Source organism: Cyanistes caeruleus, chromosome 39 (assembly GCF_971803275.1).
Source record: "Cyanistes caeruleus chromosome 39, bCyaCae1.hap1.1, whole genome shotgun sequence".
NCBI classification, from domain to species: domain Eukaryota; kingdom Metazoa; phylum Chordata; class Aves; order Passeriformes; family Paridae; genus Cyanistes; species Cyanistes caeruleus.
The window spans coordinates 384,229-407,991 of record NC_141740.1 but is presented as its reverse complement, the minus strand read 5'-3'; the positions used below and the strand labels follow the sequence as shown (position 1 = coordinate 407,991).

Below are 23,763 nucleotides of genomic sequence, written 5' to 3'. Positions count from 1 at the left end.
TGACCTTCATGACCCAAACCCAACTCTGGAACGTTCTTCTTGGTTCTGATGACCCAAACCCAATTCTGGAATGTTCTCCATGACCCAAACCCAACTCTGGAAGGTTCTTCTTGGTTCTGATGACCAAATCCCAATTCTGGAAGGTTCTCCCGGCTTTCCCCGCCCCCAGTCCCGGATTTTTGGGGTTCTCCATGACCTTGATGACCAAACCCCAACTCTGGAAGGTTCTCCCAGACCTTCACGACCAAAGCTGGAAATCTCTCCATGATTTTTAATGACCAAACCCCGACTTCGGGCGATTCCGCCGCAGAACCCAAAAGTCCAACTCTGGAAGGTTCTCCGTGGTTCTGATGACCCAGAACACAAATCTGGGAGGGCCTCCATGACCTTCGTGACCCAAAACCCAACTCTGGAAAGTCCTCCATGGTTCTGACGACCCAAACCCAATTCTAGAAGGTTCTCCATGACCCAAACCCAACTTTGGGAGGTTCTCCGTGGTTTTGATGACCAAACCCCAACTCTGGAAGGTTCTGATGACCCAAACCCAACTCTGGAAGGTTCCTCATGACCCAAACCCCAATTTTGGAAGGTTCTCCATGGTTTGATGACCAAACCCCTATTCTAGAAGGTTCTCCATGACCCAAAACTCAACTTTGGAAAATTCTGATGACCCAAACCCCAATTCTGGAAGGTTCTCCACGGTTCTGATGACCCAAAACCCAATTTTGGAAGGTTCTCCATGGTTTTGATGACCCAAACCCAACTCTAAAAGGTTCTCCATGACCCAAACCCCAACTCTAGAAGGTTCTCTACGGTTCTGATAACCCAAACCCAACTCTGGAAGGTTCTCCATGACCCAAACCCCAATTCTGGAAGGTTCTCCACGGTTCTGATGACCCAACCCCAATTCTGGAAGGTTCTCCTCGGTTCTGATGACCCAAACCCAACTCTAGAAGGTTCTCTACGGTTCTGATAACCCAAACCCAACTCTGGAAGGTTCTCCATGACCCAAACCCCAATTCTGGAAGGTTCTCCACGGTTCTGATGACCCAACCCCAATTCTGGAAGGTTCTCCTCGGTTCTGATGACCCAAACCCAACTCTAGAAGGTTCTCCACGGTTCTGATGACCCAAACCCCGACTCTGGAAGGTTCTCCTCGGTTCTGATGACCCAAACCCCAATTCTGGAAGGTTCTCCACGGTTCTGATGACCCAAACCCCAACTCTGGAAGGTTCTCCTCGGTTCTGATGACCCAAACCCAATTCTAAAAGGTTCTCCATGACCCAAACCCCAACTCTAGAAGGTTCTCCACGGTTCTGATAACCCAAACCCAATTTTGGAAGGCTCTCCATGACCAAACCCCAACTCTAGAAGGTTCTCCTCGGTTCTGATGACCCAAACCCAACTCTAGAAGGTTCTCCATGGTTCTGATGACCCAACCCCAATTCTGGAAGGTTCTCCACGGTTCTGATGACCCAAACCCCAATTCTGGAAGGTTCTCCACGGTTCTGATGACCCAAACCCCAATTCTAGAAGGTTCTCCACGGTTCTGATGACCCAACCCCAATTCTGGAAGGTTCTCCTCGGTTCTGATGACCCAAACCCCAATTCTGGAAGGTTCTCCATGGTTCTGATGACCCAACCCCAATTCTAGAAGGTTCTCCACGGTTCTGATGACCCAAACCCCAATTCTAGAAGGTTCTCCACGGTTCTGATGACCCAAACCCCAATTCTGGAAGGTTCTCCATGACCCAAACCCCAACTCTAGAAGGTTCTCCACGGTTCTGATGACCCAAACCCAACTCTAGAAGGTTCTCCATGGTTCTGATGACCCAACCCCAATTCTGGAAGGTTCTCCACGGTTCTGATGACCCAAACCCCAATTCTGGAAGGTTCTCCACGGTTCTGATGACCCAAACCCCAATTCTAGAAGGTTCTCCACGGTTCTGATGACCCAACCCCAATTCTGGAAGGTTCTCCTCGGTTCTGATGACCCAAACCCCAATTCTGGAAGGTTCTCCATGGTTCTGATGACCCAACCCCAATTCTAGAAGGTTCTCCACGGTTCTGATGACCCAAACCCCAATTCTAGAAGGTTCTCCACGGTTCTGATGACCCAAACCCAACTCTAGAAGGTTCTCCATGGTTCTGATGACCCAAACCCCAATTCTGGAAGGTTCTCCCGGCTCTCCCCGCCCCGATCCCGGGATTCCGGGGTCCCCCGAGCCCCCCTAGATGCGGAAGCTCTCGGCCTTGCCGTCGATGTGCCGCAGCCTCAGGTAGACGTCGGTGCCGACGCCCTGCAGCGACTGCAGCGCCAGGGACCCGCCCAGGTACTCGGCGTAGGCGCGGGACGTGGGCAGCCCGAAGCCGAACCTGCGGGGACAGACGGGAATTCCCGGAATTCCTGAAAATCCCGGAGGGGCGTCCCAAAAAATCCCATCCAAATATCCCCAAAAAATTATCAAAACCCCCAAAAAATCATCCAAATCCCACAAAAATCATCTGAATCCCACAAAAATCCCATCCAAATATCCCAAAAAAATCATCAAAATCCCCCAAAAATCCCATCCAAATATCCCAAAAAATCCCATCCAAATATCCCAAAAATCCCATCCAAATATCCCAAAAAATCCCGTCCCAATCCCAGGAAAAATCATCCAAATATCCCAAAAAAATCATCCAAATATCCCAAAAAATCATCAAAATCCCACAAAAATCCCATCTGAATATCCCAAAAAATCATCCAAATATCCCAAAAAAATAATCCGAATATCCCCAAAAAATCATCAAAATATCCCAAAAAATCCCATCCAAATATCCCAAAAATCATCCAAATATCCCAAAAAAATCATCAAAATATCCCAAAAAAATCCTGGTGGAATCCCACAAAAATCATCCGAATCCCCCAAAAATCCCATCCAAATATCCCAAAAAATCATCGGAATCCCAAAAAAATCCCATCCAAATATCCCCAAAAAATCATCCAAATCCCACAAAAAATCATCAAAATATCCCAAAAAAATCATCCAAATCCCACAAAAAATCATCAAAATATCCCAAAAATATCATCCGAATATCCCAAAAAATCATCAAAATCCCACAAAAATCCCATCCAAATATCCCAAAAAATCCCATCCAAATATCCCAAAAATCCCATCCAAATATCCCAAAAAATCCCATCCAAATATCCCAAAAATCCCATCCAAATATCCCAAAAAATCCCGTCCCAATCCCAGAAAAATCATCCAAATATCCCAAAAAAATCATCGGAATATCCCAAAAATCATCCAAATATCCCAAAAATCCCATCCAAATATCCCAAAAAATCATCCAAATATCCCAAAAAAATCGTCAAAATCCCACAAAAATCCCATCTGAATATCCCAAAAATCCCATCCAAATATCCCAAAAATCCCATCCAAATATCCCAAAAAATCCCGTCCGAATCCCAGGAAAAATCATCCAAATATCCCAAAAAATCATCAAAATCCCCCAAAAAGCATCCAAATCCCCAAAAAATCCCATTTGAATATCCCAAAAATCCCATCCAAATATCCCCAAAAATCCCATCCGAATATCCCAAAAAATCCCATTGGAATCCCGTGAAATCCCACCCAAATCCCCTCCAAATCCCCCAAAATCCCCCAAAACCCCCCAAAACCCCCCTAAAAACCCCAAACTCCCCCATCCCTCTGGGATCCCAGATTTCTGGGGATTATCCCAAATTCCTGGGGGGGTCATTCCCGGTTTTTTGGGGTCCCCGGGAATTTGGGGAGGGGTCCTGAAGACCCCGTAAATCCCCCCAAGACCCCCCAAAACCCCCCTAAAAACCCCAAACTCCCCCAAACCCCATCCCTGTGGGATCCCAGATTTCTGGGGATTATCCCAAATTTTTGGGGGGCTCATTCCCGGTTTTTTGGGGTCCCCCCCGGGAATTTGGGGAGGGGTCCCAGGGCTGCCCCAAATCCCCCAAAAAACCCTTCAAATCCCCCCGAAACCCCCCCAAACCCTTTCCCTGTGGGATCCCAAACTTCAGGGGATTATCCCGAATTCCTGGGGGGCTCATTCCCGGTTTTTTGAGGTCCCCCCTGGGAATTTGGGGAGGGGTCCCAGGGCTGCCCCAAACCCCCCAAAACCCCCCCTAAAGACCCCAACCCCCCCCCAAACCCCATCCCCGTGGGATCCCAAATTTCGGGGTGTTGTTCCCAAATTTCAGGGGATTATCCCGAATTCCTGGGGGGCTCATTCCCGGTTTTTTGGGGTCTCCCCCGGGAATTTGGGGAGGGGTCCCAGGGCTGCCCCAAACCCCCCAAAACCCCCCTAAAAACCCCAAACTCCCCCAAACCCTTTCCCTGTGGGATCCCAGATTTCAGGGGATTATCCCAAATTTTTGGGGGGCTCATTCCCGGTTTCTTGGGGTCCCCCCCGGGAATTTGGGGAGGGGTCCCAGGGCTGCCCCAAACCCCCCAAAACCCCCCCTAAAGACCCCAAACCCCCCCCAAACCCCATCCCCGTGGGATCCCAGATTTCTGGGGATTATCCCAAATTCCTGGGGGGCTCATTCCCGGTTTTTTGGGGTCCCCCCCCGGGAATTTGGGGAGGGGTCTCTGACCCGTGCATGGGCCCCGCCTGCCCGTTGGGCTCCATCAGGCCCCGGAAGGGCCCCCCCAGGCGCGGGTCCTGCGCGCTCGCCTCGGCCGTGCTGAAATGGTACTCGGTGACCTTGTCCAGCAAATCGTGGGGAATTCCTCCCCCCCGGTCCGAAATCCTGCCAAAAAACGGGAATTCGGGAAAATTCCAAAAAATTCGGGAAAATTCCGGAAAGTTCGGGTGATTTTGGGTCATTTCAGGGAGTTTTGGGGTGTTTTGGGGTGTTTGGGTCACTGCTGGTACTCGGTGACCTTGTCCAGCAAATCGTGGGGAATTCCTCCCCCCTGGTCCGAAATCCTGCCAAAAAACGGGAATTTGGGAAAATTCCGGAAAATTTCAGGGATTTTGGGTCATTTCAGGGAGTTTTGGGTCATTTCAGGGAGTTTTGGGGTGTTTGGGTCACTGCTGGTACTCGGTGACCTTGTCCAGCAAATCGTGGGGAATTCCTCCCCCCCGGTCCGAAATCCTGCCAAAAAACGGGAATTCGGGAAAATTCCGGAAAATTCGGGTGATTTGGGGTGATTTGGGTCATTTCAGGGTGTTTGGGATGTCGGGATTTGGGGATTTAGCCACATTTTGGGTCATTTTGGGCCATTTTTGGCACATTTTGGACACATTTTTTTGGGCCATTTTTGGCCATTTTTGGGCACATTTTTGGGTCATTTCTGGGCCATTTTTGGGCCATTTTTGGCCATTTTTGGCATCATTTTGTGCCATTTTTGGCACATTTTGGACACATTTTTTGGGCCATTTTTGGTCACATTTTGTGCCATTTTTGGCACATTTTTTGGACCATTTTGGGACTTTTTAGGGCCATTTTTGGCCATTTTTGGGGCCATTTTCGGCCACATTTTGGGCCATTTTTGGGGCCACCTTGGGCACATTTTTAGGGCCATTTTTGGGGTGATTTTGGGCCGTTTTGGGCCGGTACCGGATGACGAGGTCGATGTCGTTGTTGGCGATCGTCACCACGATGTCGGGGACGTTGTACGGAGTGTCCAGGTGCGACTCCATCGTCGCCCTGAGCCAAAATCACCCACAATCACCCCAAAATCACCCAAAATCAGCCACAATCACCCCAAAATCACCCAGAATTCAGCCACAATCACCCCAAAATCACCCCAAAATCAGCCACAATCACCCCAAAATCACCCAAAATCACCCAGAACCACCCAGAATTCACCCACAATCACCCCAAAATCAGCCACAATCACCCCAAAATCAGCCACAATCACCCCAAAATCACCCAGAACCACCCAAAATCACCCAAAATTCACCCAAAATCACCCCAAAATCAGCCAAAATCACCCCAAAATCACCTCAAAATCACCCCAAATCACCCAAAATCACCCAAAATCACCCACAATCACCCAGAATCAGCCAAAATCACCCCGAATCACCCAGAATTCGCCCCAAAGTCAGCCAAAATCACCCACAATCACCCCAAAATCAGCCCAAATCACCCCAAATCACCCAGAATCACCATAAAATCACCCACAATCACCCCAAAATCACCCAGAATTCACCCAAAATCACCCCAAAATCAGCCAAAATCACCCCAAATCACCCAAAATCACCCAAAATCACCCACAATCACCCAGAATCAGCCACAATTCACCCAAAATCACCCAGAATTCACCCCAAAATCACCCACAATCACCCCAAAATCAGCCAAAATCACCCCAAATCACCCAGAATTACCCAAATTCGCCCAAACTACCCCAAATCCTCCCAAAATCAGCCAAAATCACCCCAAAATCACCCCAAATTACCCCAAATCCACCCCAAATTCACCCCACCTGTCCCCAGGTATCCCCAGGTGTCCCCACGTGTGTCCCCAGGTACCCCCACACCTGTCCCCAGGTGTCCCCAGGTGTCCCCAGGTACCCACACCTGTCCCCAGGTATCCCCAGGTGTCCCCCAGGTGTTCCCCAGGTGTCCCCAGGTACCCCCAGGTATCCCCACACCTCTCCCTAGGTGTCCCCACACCTGTCCCCAGGTACCCCCAGGTATCCCCAGGTGATGTCACCTGTCCCCAGGTATCCCCAGGTACCCACACCTGTCCCCAGGTGTCCCACACCTGTCCCCAGGTACCCCCAGGTGTCCCCAGGTATCCCCACACCTGTCCCCAGGTATCCCCAGGTGTCCCACACCTGTCCCCAGGTACCCCCAGGTGTCCCCAGGTATCCCCACACCTGTCCCCAGGTATCCCCAGGTGTCCCCCAGGTGTCCCCAGGTACCCCCAGGTACCCCCAGGTGATGTCACCTGTCCCCAGGTGTCCCCAGGTGTCCCACACCTGTCCCCAGGTACCCACACCTGTCCCCAGGTACCCCCAGGTGTCCCCAGGTGATGTCACCTGTCCCCAGGTGTCCCCAGGTGTCCCACACCTGTCCCCAGGTACCCCCAGGTGTCCCCAGGTATCCCCAGGTGTCCCCACACCTGTCCCCAGGTACCCCCAGGTATCCCCAGGTGATGTCACCTGTCCCCAGGTGTCCCCAGGTGTCCCCCACCTGTCCCCAGGTACCCCCACCTGTCCCCAGGTGTCCCCCACCTGTCCCCAGGTACCTCATGGCGTTCTTGAGCAGCTCGGGCAGGACGTAGTCCAGGGGCAGGGGGATGAACGGGAACCGCGCGGCCACGTGGCCGTTGATGCGCACGCGCGGCGCGTTCCCGTACTGGTGCTCGCAGAGCCGCCTGTGCAGGTGAGACACACCTGAGACAGGTGAGACACACCTGGGCACACCTGAGATACACCTGGGCACACCTGGGCACACCTGAGACACACCTGGGCACACCTGAGACACACCTGGACACACCTGGGCACACCTGAGACACACCTGGACAGGTGTGACACACCTTATCTGTCACCTACAGTCACCCCCTGTCACCCCCCGGGTCACTCTGTTCCCGTACTGGTGCTCGCAGAGCCGCCTGTGCAGGTGAGACACACCTGAGACAGGTGAGACACACCTGGACACACCTGAGACACACCTGGGCACACCTGAGACACACCTGAGACACACCTGGACAGGTGTGACACACCTTATCTGTCACCTACAGTCACCTACAGTCACCCCCGGGTCACTCTGTTCCCGTACTGGTGCCCGCAGAGCCGCCTGCGACAGGTGAGACACACCTGAGACAGGTGAGACACACCTGGGCACACCTGAGATACACCTGGACAGGTGTGACACACCTTATCTGGCACCTACAGCCACCCCCTGTCACCCCCCGGGTCACTCTGTTCCCGTACTGGTGCTCGCAGAGCCGCCTGTGCAGGTGAGACACACCTGAGACACACCTGGACACACCTGGACACACCTGGGCACACCTGAGACACACCTGGGCACACCTGAGACACACCTGAGACACACCTGGACAGGTGTGACACACCTTATCTGTCACCTACAGTCACCTACAGTCACCCCCGGGTCACTCTGTTCCCGTACTGGTGCTCGCAGAGCCGCCTGTGCAGGTGAGACACACCTGAGACACACCTGGGCACACCTGGGCACACCTGAGATACACCTGTGTGACCTCACCTGGCACCTACAGCCACCCCCTGTCACCCCCCGGGTCACTCTGTTCCCGTACTGGTGCCCGCAGAGCCGCCTGTGCAGGTGAGATACACCTGAGACAGGTGAGACACACCTGGGCACACCTGAGACACACCTGGACACACCTGAGACACACCTGGGCACACCTGGACACACCTGGGCACACCTGGGCACACCTGAGACACACCTGGGACACACCTGGACACACCTGGGCACACCTGGGCACACCTGGGACACACCTGAGATACACCTGGACACACCTGGGACACACCTGAGATACACCTGGACACACCTGGGCACACCTGTGTGACCTCACCTGTGACCCACAGCCACCTGCTGGCACTTGGTGGGCCCTGGCTTCCCCCAGGTGTGTCCAGGTGTGTCATGGGTGTGTCCCAGGTGTCCCCAGGTATCCCCAGGTGTTCCCCAGGTGTATCTCAGGTATTCCCAGGTGTGTTACAGGTGTTCCCCAGGTGTTCCCAGACCCCCCCACACCCCCCCAGGTGTGTCCCCAGGTGTCCCCAGGTGTCCCCAGGTGTTCCCAGGTGTGTTCCAGGTGTGTTCCAGGTGCCCCCAAGTGTTCCCCAGGTGTCCCCAGACCCCCCCAGGTGTGCCCAGGTGTGTTCCAGGTGTGTTCAAGGTGTGTTCCAGGTGTCCCCAGACCCCCCAGGTGTCCCCAGACCCCCCCAGGTGTCCCCAGGTGTCCCCAAACCCCCCCAGGTGTGTCCAGGTGTATATCAGGTGTGCCCAGGTGTTCCCAGGTGTGTTCCAGGTGTGTTCCAGGTGCCCCCAAGTGTTCCCCAGGTGTCCCCAGACCCCCCAGGTGTGTTCCAGGTGTGTTCCAGGTGTGTTCCAGGTGTGTTCCAGGTGTGTCCCAGGTGTGTCCCAGGTGTCCCCAGACCCCCCCAGGTGTCCCCAGCCCCCCCAGGTGTCCCCAGGTGTGCCCAGGTGTGCCCAGGTGTTCGCCAGGTGTTCCCCAGGTGTGCCCAGGTGTCCCCAGCCCCCCCAGGTGTCCCCAGGTGTCCCCAGGTGTGCCCAGGTGTTCCCCAGGTGTTCCCCAGGTGTCCCCAGCCCCCCCAGGTGTGCCCAGGTGTGTTCCAGGTGTCCCCAGCCCCCCCAGGTGTGCCCAGGTGTTCCCCAGGTGTTCCCCAGGTGTCCCCAGGTGTCCCCAGCCCCCCCAGGTGTTCCCCAGGTGTCCCCAGGTGTCCCCAGCCCCCCCAGGTGTGCCCAGGTGTGCTCACCTGGCGAAGTCCACCCATTTCTCGATCAGTCTCTTGGGGCTCAGGCGGGTGCAGATGATGCCGACGAAATCCGGCTGCGGTTTGGGGAGAAAAAGGGGAAAAACGGGAAAAGGTGAGAAAGAAACCGGGAATGGCGGGAAAAATCCAACATCTGCACGGCCAGGTGTGCTCAGGTGTGCCCAGGTGTGCCCAGGTGTGCCCAGGTGTATCTCAGGTGTCCCCAGGTGTCCCCAGGTGTGTCCCAGGTGTGTCCCAGATGTGCCCAGGTGTGCCCAGGTGTGTTCTGGGTGTCCCCAGGTGTGTCCCAGGTGTCCCCAGGTGTGTCCCAGGTGTTCCCCAGCTGTCCCCAGGTGTCCCCAGGTGCCCCCAGGTGTGCCCAGGTGCCCCCAGGTGTGCCCAGGTGTTCTGGGTGTGTCCCAGGTGTGCCCAGGTGTTCCCCAGCTGTCCCAGGTGTGTCCCCACCCCCTCTAGCTCCCCGCAGGTGTCCCCAGCTCTCCCCAGGTGTGATCCAGGTAAGTTCTAGAACGTTCTAGATCGGGTTCTAGACTGGGTTCCAGAACGTTCTAGACTCGGTTCTAGACCCGGTTCTAGATCGGTTCTAGACTCGGTTCTAGGTACGTTCTAGATCGGTTCTAGACTCGGTTCTAGAACGTTCTAGACTCGGTTCTAGGTGTGTTCTAGAGCGGGTTCTAGACTCGGTTCTAGATCGGTTCTGGAACGTTCTACACTGGGTACCAGGTGTCCCCAGGTGTCCCCAGGTGTGCCCAGGTGTCCCCAGGTGTGCCCAGGTGTGTCCCAGATGTGCCCAGGTGTGCCCAGGTGTGTTCTGGGTTTCCCCAGGTGTGTCCCAGGTGTCCCCAGGTGTCCCCAGGTGTGCCCAGGTGTCCCCAGGTGTGTCCCCAGGTGTGCCCAGGTGTCCCCAGGTGTGTCCCAGGTGTGCCCAGGTGTCCCCAGGTGTGTCCCCAGGTGTGTTCTGGGTTTCCCCAGGTGTGTCCCAGGTGTCCCCAGGTGTCCCCAGGTGTATCTCAGGTGTCCCCAGGTGTCCCCAGGTGTCCCCAGGTGTGCCCAGGTACCCCCAGGTGTGCCCAGGTGTCCCCAGGTGTGTTCCAGGTGTCCCCAGGTGTGTCCCAGGTGTGCCCAGGTGTGCCCAGGTGTCCCCAGGTGTCCCCAGGTGTCCCCAGGTGTGTCCCCAGGTGTCCCCAGGTGTGCCCAGGTGTGTCCCAGGTGTCCCCAGGTGTCCCCAGGTGTGCCCAGGTGTCCCCAGGTGTCCCCAGGTGTGTCCCCAGGTGTCCCCAGGTGTGCCCAGGTGAGCTCACCTTGTCCTCGTGCAGCGCCAGGTGATGCGCTGCCAGCATCCGCATGCCCAGGCGAGAGGTGAGCGTCTTGTCCAGGAACGGCCGCAGCAGCCGCTCGTCCTGCACAGGTGAGACAGGTGAGACAGGTGAGACAGGTGAGACAGGTGGGACAGGTGAGACAGGTGGGACAGGTGAGACAGGTGAGACAGGTGAGACAGGTGAGATTGTACAGGTGGGACAGGTGAGACAGGTGAGACAGGTGAGACAGGTGAGACAGGTGGGACAGGTGAGACAGGTGAGAGACAGGTGGGACAGGTGAGACAGGTGAGACAGGTGAGATTGTACAGGTGAGACAGGTGGGACAGGTGAGACAGGTGAGACAGGTGAGACAGGTGGGACAGGTGATATTGTACAGGTGAGACAGGTGTGTCCCAGGTGATGTTACCTGTCCCAGGTGAGGTTACCTGGATGTGTCTCCTGCACTCCCTCAGCCCCTCTGCCAGCAGCGTCACCACGTCCTTGTGATCCTCCAGCAGCTGCCGCAGCAACGCACAGTAACGCGACTCGTCACTGCGCACCTGGATCTGCACAGGTGAGACAGGTGAGATACACACACACAGTAACGCCACTCGTCACTGCGCACCTGGATCTGCACAGGTGAGACAGGTGAGACAGGTGAGATACACACACACAGTAACGCGACTCGTCACTGCGCACCTGGATCTGCACAGGTGAGACAGGTGAGACAGGTGAGACAGGTGAGATACACACACACAGTAACGCGACTCGTCACTGCGCACCTGGATCTGCACAGGTGAGACAGGTGAGACAGGTGAGATACACACACACAGTAACGCCACTCGTCACTGCGCACCTGGATCTGCACAGGTGAGACAGGTGAGACAGGTGAGATACACACACACAGTAACGCCACTCGTCACTGCACACCTGGATCTGCACAGGTGAGACAGGTGAGATACACACACACAGTAACGCCACTCGTCACTGCGCACCTGGATCTGCACAGGTGAGACAGGTCAGACAGGTGAGATACACACACACAGTAACGCCACTCGTCACTGCACACCTGGATCTGCACAGGTGAGACAGGTGAGACAGGTGAGATACACACACACAGTAACGCCACTCGTCACTGCGCACCTGGATCTGCACAGGTGAGACAGGTGAGACAGGTGAGATACACACACACAGTAACGCCACTCGTCACTGCACACCTGGATCTGCACAGGTGAGACAGGTGAGACAGGTGAGACAGGTGAGATACACACACACAGTAACGCCACTCGTCACTGCACACCTGGATCTGCACAGGTGAGACAGGTGAGACAGGTGAGATACACACACACAGTAACGCCACTCGTCACTGCACACCTGGATCTGCACAGGTGAGACAGGTGAGATACACACACACAGTAACGCCACTCGTCACTGCGCACCTGGATCTGCACAGGTGAGACAGGTACAGGTGAGACAGGTGAGATACACACACACAGTAACGCCACTCGTCACTGCACACCTGGATCTGCACAGGTGAGACAGGTGAGACAGGTGAGATACACACACACAGTAACGCCACTCGTCACTGCGCACCTGGATCTGCACAGGTGAGACAGGTGAGACAGGTGAGATACACACACACAGTAACGCCACTCGTCACTGCGCACCTGGATCTGCACAGGTGAGACAGGTGACACCCTCAGGGGTGTCCCAGGTGTCCCCAGGTGTGTCCCCAGGTGTATCCAGGTGTGCCCAGGTGTGCCCCAGGTGTCCCCAGGTGTATCCAGGTGTGCCCAGGTGTGCCCAGGTGTCCCCAGGTGTGCCCAGGTGTCCCCAGGTGTCCCCAGGTGTGTCCCAGGTGTAACCCAGGTGTCTCCAGGTGTGTCCATGTGTGCCCATGTGTATCCAGGTGTTTCCCAGGTGTGTCCAGGTGTACCCCAGGTGTACCCCAGGTGTCCCCAGGTGTCCCCAGGTGTCCCCAGGTGTGTCCCCAGGTGTCCCCAGGTGTGTCCCCAGGTGTCCCCAGGTGTGTCCCCAGCTGTACCCCAGCTGTGCCCAGGTGTGCCCAGGTGTGCCCAGGTGTATCCAGGTGTGTCCCAGGTGTCCCCAGGTGTCCCCAGGTGTGTCCCAGGTGTCCCCAGGTGTATCCAGGTGTGCCCAGGTGTATCCAGGTGTGTCCCAGGTGTGCCCCAGGTGTCCCCAGGTGTCCCCAGGTGTCCCCAGGTGTGTCCCCAGGTGTCCCCAGGTGTCCCAGGTGTGTCCCCAGGTGTGTCCCAGGTGTCCCCGGTGTCCCCAGGTGTGTCCAGGTGTGTCCAGGTGTCCCCAGCTGTCCCCAGGTGTGTCCCCAGGTGTGTCCCAGGTGTGCTCACCGGGGGGAAGTCGCTCAGTTTCTGGAAGGCGCGGATGTAGAGCTCGTGCTGGGGGGAGGGGACGGCGTCAGCTCCCGGGAAAAGCCAAAATCCCGGCAATTCCGGGAATTCCGGGAATTTCGGGGACCCCCCGGGAATTTCAGGACCCCCCGGGAATTTCGGGAATTCCGGGAATTCCGGGAATTTCGGGGACCCCCCGGGAATTTCAGGATCCCCCCGGGAATTTCGGGAATTCCGGGAATTTCGGGAATTTCGGGACCCCCTGGGAATTTTGGGAACCCCCGGGAATTCCGGGACCCCCCTGGGAATTTCGGGAATTTCGGGACACCCCAATGGAATTTTTACAGATTCCCCCCCAAAATTTCCCATTCCCACGGGAATTTTGGGACCCCCCGGGATTTCGGGTCAGATTTGGCCGATTTTGGGTCAGTTTTGGGGGATTTTAGGTCAGATTTGGGGGATTTTGGGTCAGATTTGGCAGATTTTGGGTCAGATTTGGGGATTTTGGGTCAGATTTGGGGGATTTTGGGCTGGATCCGGGGGATTTTGGGTCAGATTTGGTGGATTTCGGGTCAGATTTGGCAGATTTTGGGTCAGTTTTGGTGGATTTTGGGTCAGATTTGGCCGATTTTGGGTCAGATTTGGGGGATTTTGGGTCAGTTTTGGTGGATTTCGGGTCAGTTTTGGTGGATTTCGGGTCAGATTTGGGGGATTTCGGGTCAGATTTGGCAGATTTTGGGTCAGTTTTGGGGATTTTGGGTCACATTTGGCAGATTTTGGGTCAGTTTTGGCAGATTTTGGGGCAGTTTTGGCAGATTTTGGGGCAGTTTTGGGGGATTTTGGGTCAGATTTGGCCGATTTTGGGTCAGATTTGGCCGATTTCGGGTCAGATTTGGTGGATTTTGGGTCAGATTTGGCCGATTTTGGGTCAGATTTGGGGGATTTCGGGCTGGATCCGGGGGATTTCGGGTCACATTTGGCAGATTTCGGGTCAGTTTTGGTGGATTTTGGGTCAGATTTGGCAGATTTTGGGTCAGTTTTGGCCGATTTTGGGTCAGATTTGGGGGATTTTGGGTCAGATTTGGCTGATTTCGGGTCAGTTTTGGTGGATTTTGGGTCAGATTTGGCCGATTTTGGGTCAGTTTTGGCAGATTTTGGGTCACATTTGGCAGATTTTGGGTCAGATTTGGCGGATTTCGGGTCAGTTTTGGCTGATTTCGGGTCAGTTTTGGTGGATTTTGGGTCAGATTTGGCAGATTTTGGGTCAGATTTGGCCGATTTTGGGTCGGTTTTGGGGCATTTTGGGGCTCACCACGTGCAGGATGGTGGGGTTGCAGCCGATGATGAAGGGAAGGTTCCGGAAGCCCTGGATGCGGTGGGCGATGCGCACGGGCAGCTCCTGCTGCAGGTACCGGGCGCTTTTCTGCCCCAAAAAACCACGATTTTGGGCAAATCCCCAAATTCCCTCACCCCCCTCACAATTTCCAGCATTTTGGGAAAATCCCCCCCTCCCCCAGCTCTGTTTTCCCACCCGGATTTTGGGGTTTTTTCCCCCGATTTCTGCAAATTCCCAAATTCTGGAGGTTTCACCCCAAATTTTTCACTCCCTTCCCGCCGATTCCAAATTTTTTTTGGGGGGTCCAGCCCTGAAAATTCCTCCCAAACGGCGAAATTTTGGGGATGTGAACGCTCAAAACCTTCCCAAACCCTCGGGTTTTGGGGAAAAAAACTCAAATTTTGGGGAAACCCCTGAACTTTGAGGAAAAAAACCCAAATTTTGGGAAAAAACACCCAAATTTTGCGTAAAAAAAAAAATTTTGGGGAGAACCCTCAAATTTTAGGGAAAAACCACAAATTTTAGGAAAAAACACCCAAATTTTTAAGGAAAAAACCCCAAATTTTAGGAAAAACCCCCAAACTTTAAGGAAAAAAACCCAAATTTTGGGAAAAACCCCCAAGCTTTGGGGAAAAAACCCCCAAATTTTGGAAAAAACCCCAAACTTTGAGGAAAAAACCCCAAATTTTGGGAAAAAACCCCAAATTTTTAAGGAAAAAACCCCAAATTTTAGGAAAAAACCCCAAACTTTGAGGAAAAAAACCCCAAATTTTGGGGAAAACCCCCGAACTTTGAGAAAAATCCCCAAATTTTGGGAAAAATCCCCAAACTTTGAGGAAAAAAACCCAAATTTTTTGGTAAAAACCCCCAAATTTTAGGAAAAAACTTTCAGGTTTTCAGAAAAACTCCTCAAATTTTGGATAAAACCCCCCAATTTTGGGGATAAAACCCTCAATTTTGGGGCTAAAATCCTTGAATTTTTGGGAAAAACACCCGGATTTTTAAAGAAAAACCTCTAATTTTGGGGAAATTCTCCCGGATTTTGGGGTCCCTCACCAGGATGTGGCTGCCGTCCTGCGAGCGCCCCGAGTACAGCATGGTGGTGGGGGTCAGGCGCACCGAGGGCTGCGTTTTGGGGGGAAAAAAGGAGATTTTGGGATCTTCTGGGATTGGGGGGGAAGCGTCCTCGAATTGCCCTGGGAATCCCGCCCAGAACGGCCCCAAAATCCCCCTAAACTGCCCCAAAATCCCCCCAAACTGCCCCAAAATCAGCCCCCAAATCCCCCCAAAATCAGCCCCAAAATCTCCCCAAACTGCCCCAAAATCCCGCCCAGAACGGCCCCAAAATCAGCCCCAAAATCTCCCCAAACTGCCCCAAAATTCACCCCAAAACCCCCAAAATCCACCCTAAAAATCCCCCAAAATGGCCCCAAAATCCCCCCAAACTGTCCCAAAATCCCCCCAAAATCAGCCCCAAAATCCCGCCCAGAACGGCCCCAAAATCAGCCCCAAAATCCCCCCAAACAGCCCCAAAATCCCCCCAAAATCAGCCCCAAACTGCCCCAAAATCCCCCCAAAATCAGCCCCAAAATCCCGCCCAGAACAGCCCCAAAATCAGCCCCAAAATCTCCGCAAAATCAGCCCCAAAATCTCCCCAAAATGCACCCTAAAAATCCCCCCAAAATGGCCCCAAAATCCCCCTAAAGTGACCCAAAATCCCGGGGAATTTGGGGAGGGGTCTCACCCTCTCTGTGGCCGCATCAACGACCCCAAATCCCCCCAAAATCCCCCCAAAATCCCCCAGAATGTCTCCCAAACCCCACAAAAACACCCAAAATGACCCAAAACCCCCCAAGAATTCAGGATTTTGGGGAGGGGTCTCTGCAGGAGTTCAGGGTTTTGGGGAGGGGTCTCTCCCCGATTTGGGGAGGAGTCTCCCTGGGAGTTCAGGATTTTGGGGAGGGGTCTGTCCCCGATTTGGGGAGGGGTCTCTGCAGGGATTCAGGGTTTTGGGGAGGGGTCTCTCCCCGATTTGGGGAGGGGTCTCTGCAGGGATTCAGGATTTTGGGGAGGGGTCTCCCTGGGAGTCCCGGGTTTTGGGGAGGGGTCTCTGCAGGGATTCAGGGTTTTGGGGAGGGGTCTCTGCAGGAGTTCAGGATTTTGGGGAGGGGTCTCTGCAGGGATTCAGGGTTTTGGGGAGGGGTCTCTGCAGGGATTCAGGATTTTGGGGAGGGGTCTCCCTGGGAGTCCCGGGTTTTGGGGAGGGGTCTCTGCAGGGATTCAGGGTTTTGGGGAGGGGTCTGTCCCCGATTTGGGGAGGGGTCTCTGCAGGGATTCAGGGTTTTGGGGAGGGGTCTGTCCCCGATTTGGGGAGGGGTCTCTGCAGGGATTCAGGATTTTGGGGAGGGGTCTCTGCAGGAGTTCAGGGTTTTGGGGAGGGGTCTCTCCCCGATTTGGGGAGGGGTCTCTGCAGGAGTTCAGGGTTTTGGGGCGGGGTCTCTCCCCGATTTGGGGAGGGGTCTCTGCAGGGATTCAGGATTTTGGGGAGGGGTCTCCCTGGGAGTCCCGGGTTTTGGGGCGGGGTCTCTGCAGGAATTCAGGATTTTGGGGAGGGGTCTCTGGAGGAGTTCAGGGTTTTGGGGAGGGGTCTCTGCAGGGATTCAGGATTTTGGGGCGGGGTCTCTCCCCGATTTGGGGAGGGGTCTCTGCAGGGATTCAGGGTTTTGGGGAGGGGTCTCCCTGGGAGTCCCGGGTTTTGGGGAGGGGTCTCCCTGTGAGTCCCGGGTTTTGGGGAGGGGTCTCTCACCCTCTCGGCGGCGGCGTCGATGGCGGGCTGGTGGTAGAAGGAGGTGACGGCCTTGCAGCGCTCCCGGGCCAGGTCCGGGGGGGTTTGGTCGGCGGCGGCGCGGGCGGGGGCGCGGGGGGGTCCCGCCGCCCCTCCCCCCCCCCGCAGACCCCCCCCCAAAACGCGCCGGAGCATCTCCTGCACCGGGGGGGAAAGGGTTAAAATCCTGGGCGGGAAAGGGTTAAAATCTGGGGGGGAAAGGGTTAAAAACCTGGGGGGGAAAGGGTTAAAAACCTGGGGGGAAAGGGTTAAAATCTGGGGGGGAAAGGGTTAAAATCCTGGGGGGGAAAGGGTTAAAAATGGACAGGAAAGGGTTAAAATCTGGGGGGGAAAGGGTTAAAATCCTGGGGGGGAAAGGGTTAAAAATGGGGGGGAAAGGGTTAAAAACCTGGGGGGGAAAGGGTTAAAAATGGGGGGGAAAGGGTTAAAAATGGGGGGGAAAGGGTTAAAAATGGGGGGGAAAGGGTTAAAAATGGGGGGGAAAGGGTTAAAAACCTGGGGGGAAAGGGTTAAAAATTCCCTGAAAAAATTCCCCAAAATCTCCCCAAAATTCCCTCAAAATTTTCCCAAAAGTTCCCAAAATTCCCTCAAAATTTTCCCAAAACTTCCCAAAAATTCCCTCAAAAAGTTCCCAAAAATTCCCTCAAAATTTTCCCAAAAGTTCCCAAAATCCCCTCAAAAATTTCCCAAAAATCCCCTCAAAAATCTCCATAAAAGTTCCCAAAAATCTCCTCCAAAATCTCCCAAAAGTTCCCAAAATCCCCTCAAAATTTTCCCAAAAGTTCCCAAAATCCCGTCAAAAATTTCCCAAAATAATCCCAAAAAATCTCCTCAAAAATCTCCATAAAAGAACCCAAAATTCCCTCAAAAATTTCCCCAAAATTTCCCAAAATCCCCTCAAAATTTTCCCAAAAGTTCCCAAAATTCCCTCAAAAATTTCCCAAAACTTCCCAAAAATTCCCTCAAAAAGTTCCCAAAAATTCCCTCAAAATTTTCCCAAAATTATCCCAAAATCCCCTCAAAAATTTCCCAAAAGTTCCCAAAAATCTCCTCCAAAATCTCCCAAAAGTTCCCAAAATCCCCTCAAAATTTTCCCAAAAGTTCCCAAAAATCCCCTCAAAAATCTCCCAAAAAGTTCCCAAAATTCCCTTAAAAATTTCACAAAATGATCCCAAAATTCCCTCAAAAATTTCACAAAAATCTCCTCAAAAATTTCCCAAAATTCCCTCAAAAATTTCCCAAAATCCCCTCAAAAATTTCCCAAAAAGTTCCCAAAATTCCCTCAGAATCCCCCAAAAAATTAAGATTTAAATATCCTGGACCCTTTTTTCCCCTCAGAGTTTTCCCAAAAAATTAACATTTAAATATCCTGGACCCTTTTTTCCCCTCAGAGTTTTCCCAAAAAATTAACATTTAAATATCCTGGACCCTTTTTTCCCCTCAGAATCACACAAAAAATTAAGATTTAAATATCCTGGACCCTTTTTTCCCCTCAGAATCCCCCAAAAAAATTAACATTTAAATATCCTGGATCCTTTTTTCCCCTCAGAATCACACAAAAAATTAAGATTTAAATATCCTGGACCCTTTTTTCCCCTCAGAATTCCACAAAAAATTAAGATTTAAATATCCTGGACCCTTTTTCCCCTCAGAATCACACAAAAAAATTAACATTTAAATATCCTGGACCCTTTTTTCCCTCAGAATCACACAAAAAAATTAAGATTTAAATATCCTGGACCCTTTTTCCCCTCAGAATCCCCCCAAAAATTAAGATTTAAATATCCTCGACCCTTTTTCCCCTCAGAATCTCCCCAAAAATTAACATTTAAATATCCTGGACCCTTTTTTCCCCTCAGAATTCCACAAAAAATTAAGATTTAAATATCCTGGACCCTTTTTTCCCCTCAGAGTTTTCCCAAAAAATTAAGATTTAAATATCCTGGACCCTTTTTTCCCTCAGAATTCCCCAAAAAATTAAGATTTAAATATCCTGGACCCTTCTTTCCTCTCAGAGTTTTCCCAAAATAGAAACTCGGGAGCAAAACAGAAACTCCGGGACACCCCTAGAAGGGGATTTAAGTGTCCGGGACCCCTTTTTTAGCTCAAAATTCCCCCCAAAACCGCTCCGAACCCCCTTTTTCCCCTCAGAATTCCCCTCAAAACCGCTCCGGGACCCCTTTTTTAGCTCAAATTCCCCCCAAAACAGCTCCGGGACCCCTTTTTTAGCTCAAATTCCCCCCAAAATCGCTCCGGGACCCCTTTTTACCCTCAGAATTCCCCCCAAAACCGCTGCGAACCCCTTTTTTTTCTTCAAATTCCCCCCAAAACCGCTCCGAACCCCCTTTTTCCCCTCAGAACTCCCCCAAAACCACTCCGGACTCCCCTTTTTAGCTCAAATTCCCCCCAAAACCGCTCCGAACCCCCTTTTTCCCCTCAGAACTCCCCCAAAACCACTCCGGACTCCCCTTTTTAGCTCAAATTCCCCCCAAAACCGCTCCGAACCCCCTTTTTCCCCTCAGAATCCCCCTCAAAACCGCTCCGGGACCCCTTTTTACCCTCAGAATCCCCCCCAAACCGCTCTGAACCCCCTTTTTCCCCTCAGAATCCCCCCCAAACCGCTCTGAACCCCCTTTTTCCCCTCAGAATTCCCCCCAAACCGCTCCGGGACCCCTTTTTCCCCTCAGAATCCCCCCCAAACCGCTCTGAACCCCCTTTTCCCCCTCAGAATCCCCCCCAAAACCGCTCCGAACCCCTTTTTCCCCTCAGAATTCCCCCAAAACCGCTCCGAACCCCCCTTTTTTAGCTCAAATTCCCCCCAAAACCGCTCCGAACCCCCTTTTTCCCCTCAGAATTCCCCCAAAACCTCTCCGAACCCCCTTTTTTAGCTCAAATTCCCTCCAAAACCGCTCCGAACCCCTTTTTTAGCTCAAATTCCCCCCAAAACCGCTCCGAACCCCCCTTTTTTAGCTCAAATTCCCCCCAAAACCGCTCCGAACCCCTTTTTTTTCTTCAAATTCCCCCCAAAACCTCTCCGAACCCCCTTTTTTAGCTCAAATTCCCCTCAAAACCGCTCCGAACCCCCTTTTTCCCCTCAGAACTCCCCCAAAACCACTCCGGGACCCCTTTTTACCTTCAAATTCCCCCAAAACCGCTCCGAACCCCCTTTTTTAGCTCAAAATTCCCCCCAAAACCGCTGCGAACCCCTTTTTCCCCTCAGAATTCCCCCCAAAACCGCTCCGAACCCCTTTTTTTAGCTCAAAATTCCCCCCAAAACCGCTCCGAACCCCCTTTTTCCCCTCAGAATTCTCCCAAAACCGCTCCGAACCCCCTTTTTTAGCTCAAAATTCCCCCCAAAACCGCTCCGAACCCCTTTTTCCCCTCAGAATCCCCCTCAAACCCGCTGCGAACCCCCTTTTTTAGCTCAAATTCCCCCCAAAACCGCTCCGGGACCCCTTTTTCCCCTCAGAATCCCCCTCAAAACCGCTCCGGGACCCCTTTTTACCCTCAGAATTCCCCCCAAAACCGCTCCGAACCCCTTTTTTTTCTTCAAATTCCCCCCAAAACCGCTCCGAACCCCCTCGTCCCCTCAGAATTCCCCCCAAAACCGCTCCGAACCCCTTTTTTTTCTTCAAATTCCCCCCAAAACCGCTCCGAACCCCCCTTTTTTAGCTCAAATTCCCCCCAAAACCGCTCCGAACCCCCTTTTTCCCCTCAGAATTCCCCCCAAAACCTCTCCGAACCCCCCTTTTTTAGCTCAAATTCCCTCCAAAACCGCTCCGAACCCCTTTTTCCCCTCAGAACTCCCCCAAAACCGCTCCGGGACCCCTTTTTTAGCTCATAATCCCCCCAAAACCGCTCCGAACCCCCCCGTCCCCTCAGAATCCCCCCCAAAATCGCTCCGAACCCCTTTTTACCCTCAGAATCCCCCTCAAAACCGCTCCGAACCCCCTTTTTCCCCTCAGAATCCCCCCCAAACCGCTCTGAACCCCCTTTTCCCCCTCAGAATCCCCCCCAAAACCGCTCCGAACCCCCTCGTCCCCTCAGAATCCCCCTCCATTCCCACCTCTCCTCCCGTCCTTCTCCCCAGCCCCGTGTCCCAGACACAACCCCGCTGTCCGGACTCTCCTTTTCCTTTCACTTTCCTCCCCAAATCCCTTCCATTTTACCCCCAAAACCCCTCAATTTCGCCCCAAAACCCCCTCCCCAAATTCCCCCTCTCACCAACCAGCGGCCCCGGGGCCTCCCCGACGCCTCCCCGGGCTCGGCTCGCAATGGACTCGCCCGTTCCCGCCCCTCGCGTGGCTCCCCCCGCGCGTTCCCCTCAGGGTGGTACGGCCCGGCCGCACTGCGCGTGCGCGAGGCTCTGAGGGGAAGTGGCGGGAAAACGGCGCCCCCGAGCGGCGGGAGGTGAGGTAAGAGGGCTCGGGGCCGGATTTTGAGGGAAAAAAAAGGGATTTGGGGACTCTTTTTGTGAGGGGAAAAAAAAGGGGTTCCCCCCCGAACCCTAAATCCCATGTTTTGGGGGGATATTGTGGAGAAAAGGGGATCCCAAATCCTGAATTCGCTTTTTTCTGGGGAAAATTGAGGGGAAAATGGAAACTTGGAGATTTTCTGAGGGGGAAATTGAGGGGAAAAGGGAATCCCGGAGTCTTTTTAAGGGAAAACTGAGGGGAAAAAGGGATCCCAAATCCTGAATTCCCTTTTCTGGGGAAATTTGGGATAAAATTTGAGCGGAAAATGGAAACTTGGAGCCTTTTTGAGGGAAAACTGAGGAAAAGAGGAGTCCCACACAGGTTTTGAGGCGATTTCAGTCGGTTTTGGGGCAGTTGGAGGGAGATTTTGGACACTTTTGTAACTTCTGATCACTTTAATGCGGTTTTTTTAGCCATTTCAAACACTTTAATGTCACATTTGATCACTTTTATGCTGTTCTTTTCCCAAATTTTCACCCAAAATCCCCAAATTTCACCCCAAAATCCCCAAATTTCACCCCAAAATCCCCAGATTTCACTCCAAAATCCCCAAAATTCAGCCCAAAATCCATCCTGAGAGTCCCGAGGTTCAGGAACCCGTCCGGGGGTTCTGGAATATTCTGCTGGACCCCGCTCGGTGCTGAGGTTCCAGATCACGCAGGACAGTCCAAAACCCCGGGAGAACCTCAGCAGCCTTCAGGACCGTCGGGATGGATCCAGAACCTTCTGGAAGAGGCTCAGGAACACCCTCAGCACCCTCGGGATGGATCCAGAACCTTCTGGAAGAGGCTCAGGACCCTCAGGATGGATCCAGAACCTTCTGGAAGCCCCTCAGGACCCTTGGGATTGATCTGGAACCTTCTGGAAGAGGCTCAGGACCCTCAGGATGGATCCAGAACCTTCTGGAAGAGGCTCAGGACCCTCGGGATGGATCCAGAACCTTCTGGAACACCCTCAGCACCCTCAGGATGGATCCAGAACCTTCTGGAAGAGGCTCAGCACCCTCAGGATGGATCCAGAACCTTCTGGAAGAGGCTCAGGACCCTCAGGATGGATCCAGAACCTTCTGGAATGATCTGGAACCTCAGCACCAGGCAGGATAGTCTAGAACCCCGTGACCTTTGACCCCATGACCTTTGACCCCCCGTGACCTTTGACCCCGTGACCTTTGACCGCTTTTGAGATTTTTTTTCCCATTTTTTGAGATTTTTTTTTTTCCGTTTTTTGAGGGTTTTTTCCCGTTTTTGGGGGGTTTTCTCCCATTTTTGGGTTTTTTTTTTTAAAAGAGTTTTCGGGTCCTTTTTTGATCATTTTTGGGGTTTTTTTGGGGGCCATTTTTGGGGTCTTTCTTTGGCTTTTTTTCGGTTTTTTTTAACCTTTTTGGGGGTTTTTAAAACTCATTTTTAGTCGGTTTTTTTAACCATTTTTGGATGCTTTAAAATCAATTTTTAAGGGTTTTTTTAAAATCCATTTTGGGGTTTTTAAAACCCATTTTTAGGAGTTTTTTAAATCTTTTTTGGGGGATTTTTTTAAACCATTTTTGGGGGTTTTAAATCAATTTTTTAAGGGATTTTTAAAATCCATTTTAGGGCTTTTTAAACCCATTTTTCAGCTCCTTTTTAACCATTTTTTGGGATTTTTAAAAACCATTTTTAGGAGGTTTTTTAACATTTTTTTTGATATTTAAAATCAATTTTTAAAGTTTTTTTAAAATCCATTTTTCAGCTCATTTTTAACCATTTTTTGGGATTTTTAAAAACCATTTTTAGGAGTTTTTTTAACATTTTTTGGGATTTTTAAAATCAATTTTTAAGGGTTTTTTTAACCATTTTTGGGGATATTTAAAATCAATTTTTAAGTTTTTTTTAAAACATTTTTGGGCTCCTTTTTAACCATTTTTGGGGATTTTTAAAAACCATTTTTAGGAGGTTTTTTAACCATTTTTGGGATTTTTAAAATCAATTTTTAAGGGG

The 23,763-nt window shown here is 52.5% G+C and overlaps 2 protein-coding genes across 6 annotated transcripts in view; both read right to left on the bottom strand.

The window, feature by feature from the left end:
* The window catches only part of FUS (FUS RNA binding protein), a 37,160-nt gene extending 36,531 nt beyond the window's left edge, over positions 1–629 (bottom strand). Inside the window, exon 1 of the mRNA XM_086872158.1 lies at positions 539–629. The gene's annotated coding sequence lies outside the window, so the exon portion shown is untranslated. The remainder of the gene's footprint in view (positions 1–538) is intronic.
* On the bottom strand, positions 258–21,570 carry BCKDK (branched chain keto acid dehydrogenase kinase). Of its 5 annotated transcripts, none has more exons than XM_086872165.1 (12): positions 21,540–21,567; positions 17,277–17,453; positions 15,527–15,595; positions 14,447–14,557; positions 13,135–13,182; positions 11,212–11,331; positions 10,769–10,867; positions 9,453–9,526; positions 7,220–7,367; positions 5,585–5,674; positions 4,616–4,771; positions 258–2,376 (listed from the first exon to the last, which is right to left on the bottom strand). In XM_086872165.1, exons 2-12 carry the CDS (start codon positions 17,448–17,450, stop codon positions 2,089–2,091), a joined length of 1,377 nt encoding a protein of 458 aa, XP_086728291.1. In that variant the 5' UTR covers positions 17,451–17,453; positions 21,540–21,567; the 3' UTR covers positions 258–2,088. The 5 variants fall into 5 exon arrangements, with proteins under 5 accessions (XP_086728291.1, XP_086728292.1, XP_086728293.1 ...); XM_086872166.1 differs by having other exon boundaries at positions 7,220–7,348; positions 21,540–21,565; XM_086872167.1 differs by lacking the exon at positions 7,220–7,367 and having other exon boundaries at positions 21,540–21,570.
* Between the last annotated feature and the right edge of the window lie 2,193 nt (positions 21,571–23,763).

Excerpts from the sequence above, each read along its gene's own strand:
- BCKDK (XM_086872165.1), bottom strand. The coding sequence starts at position 17,450 with ATGCTCCGGCGCGTTTTGGGGGGGGGTCTGCGGGGGGGGGGAGGGGCG. Across the intron at positions 13,183-14,446 it reads ACCCCACCATCCTGCACGTG|CACGAGCTCTACATCCGCGC; the intron begins GTGAGCCCCAAA and ends CCCTCCCCCCAG. Across the intron at positions 5,675-7,219 it reads CTGCTCAAGAACGCCATGAG|GGCGACGATGGAGTCGCACC; the intron begins GTACCTGGGGAC and ends ATTTTGGCTCAG.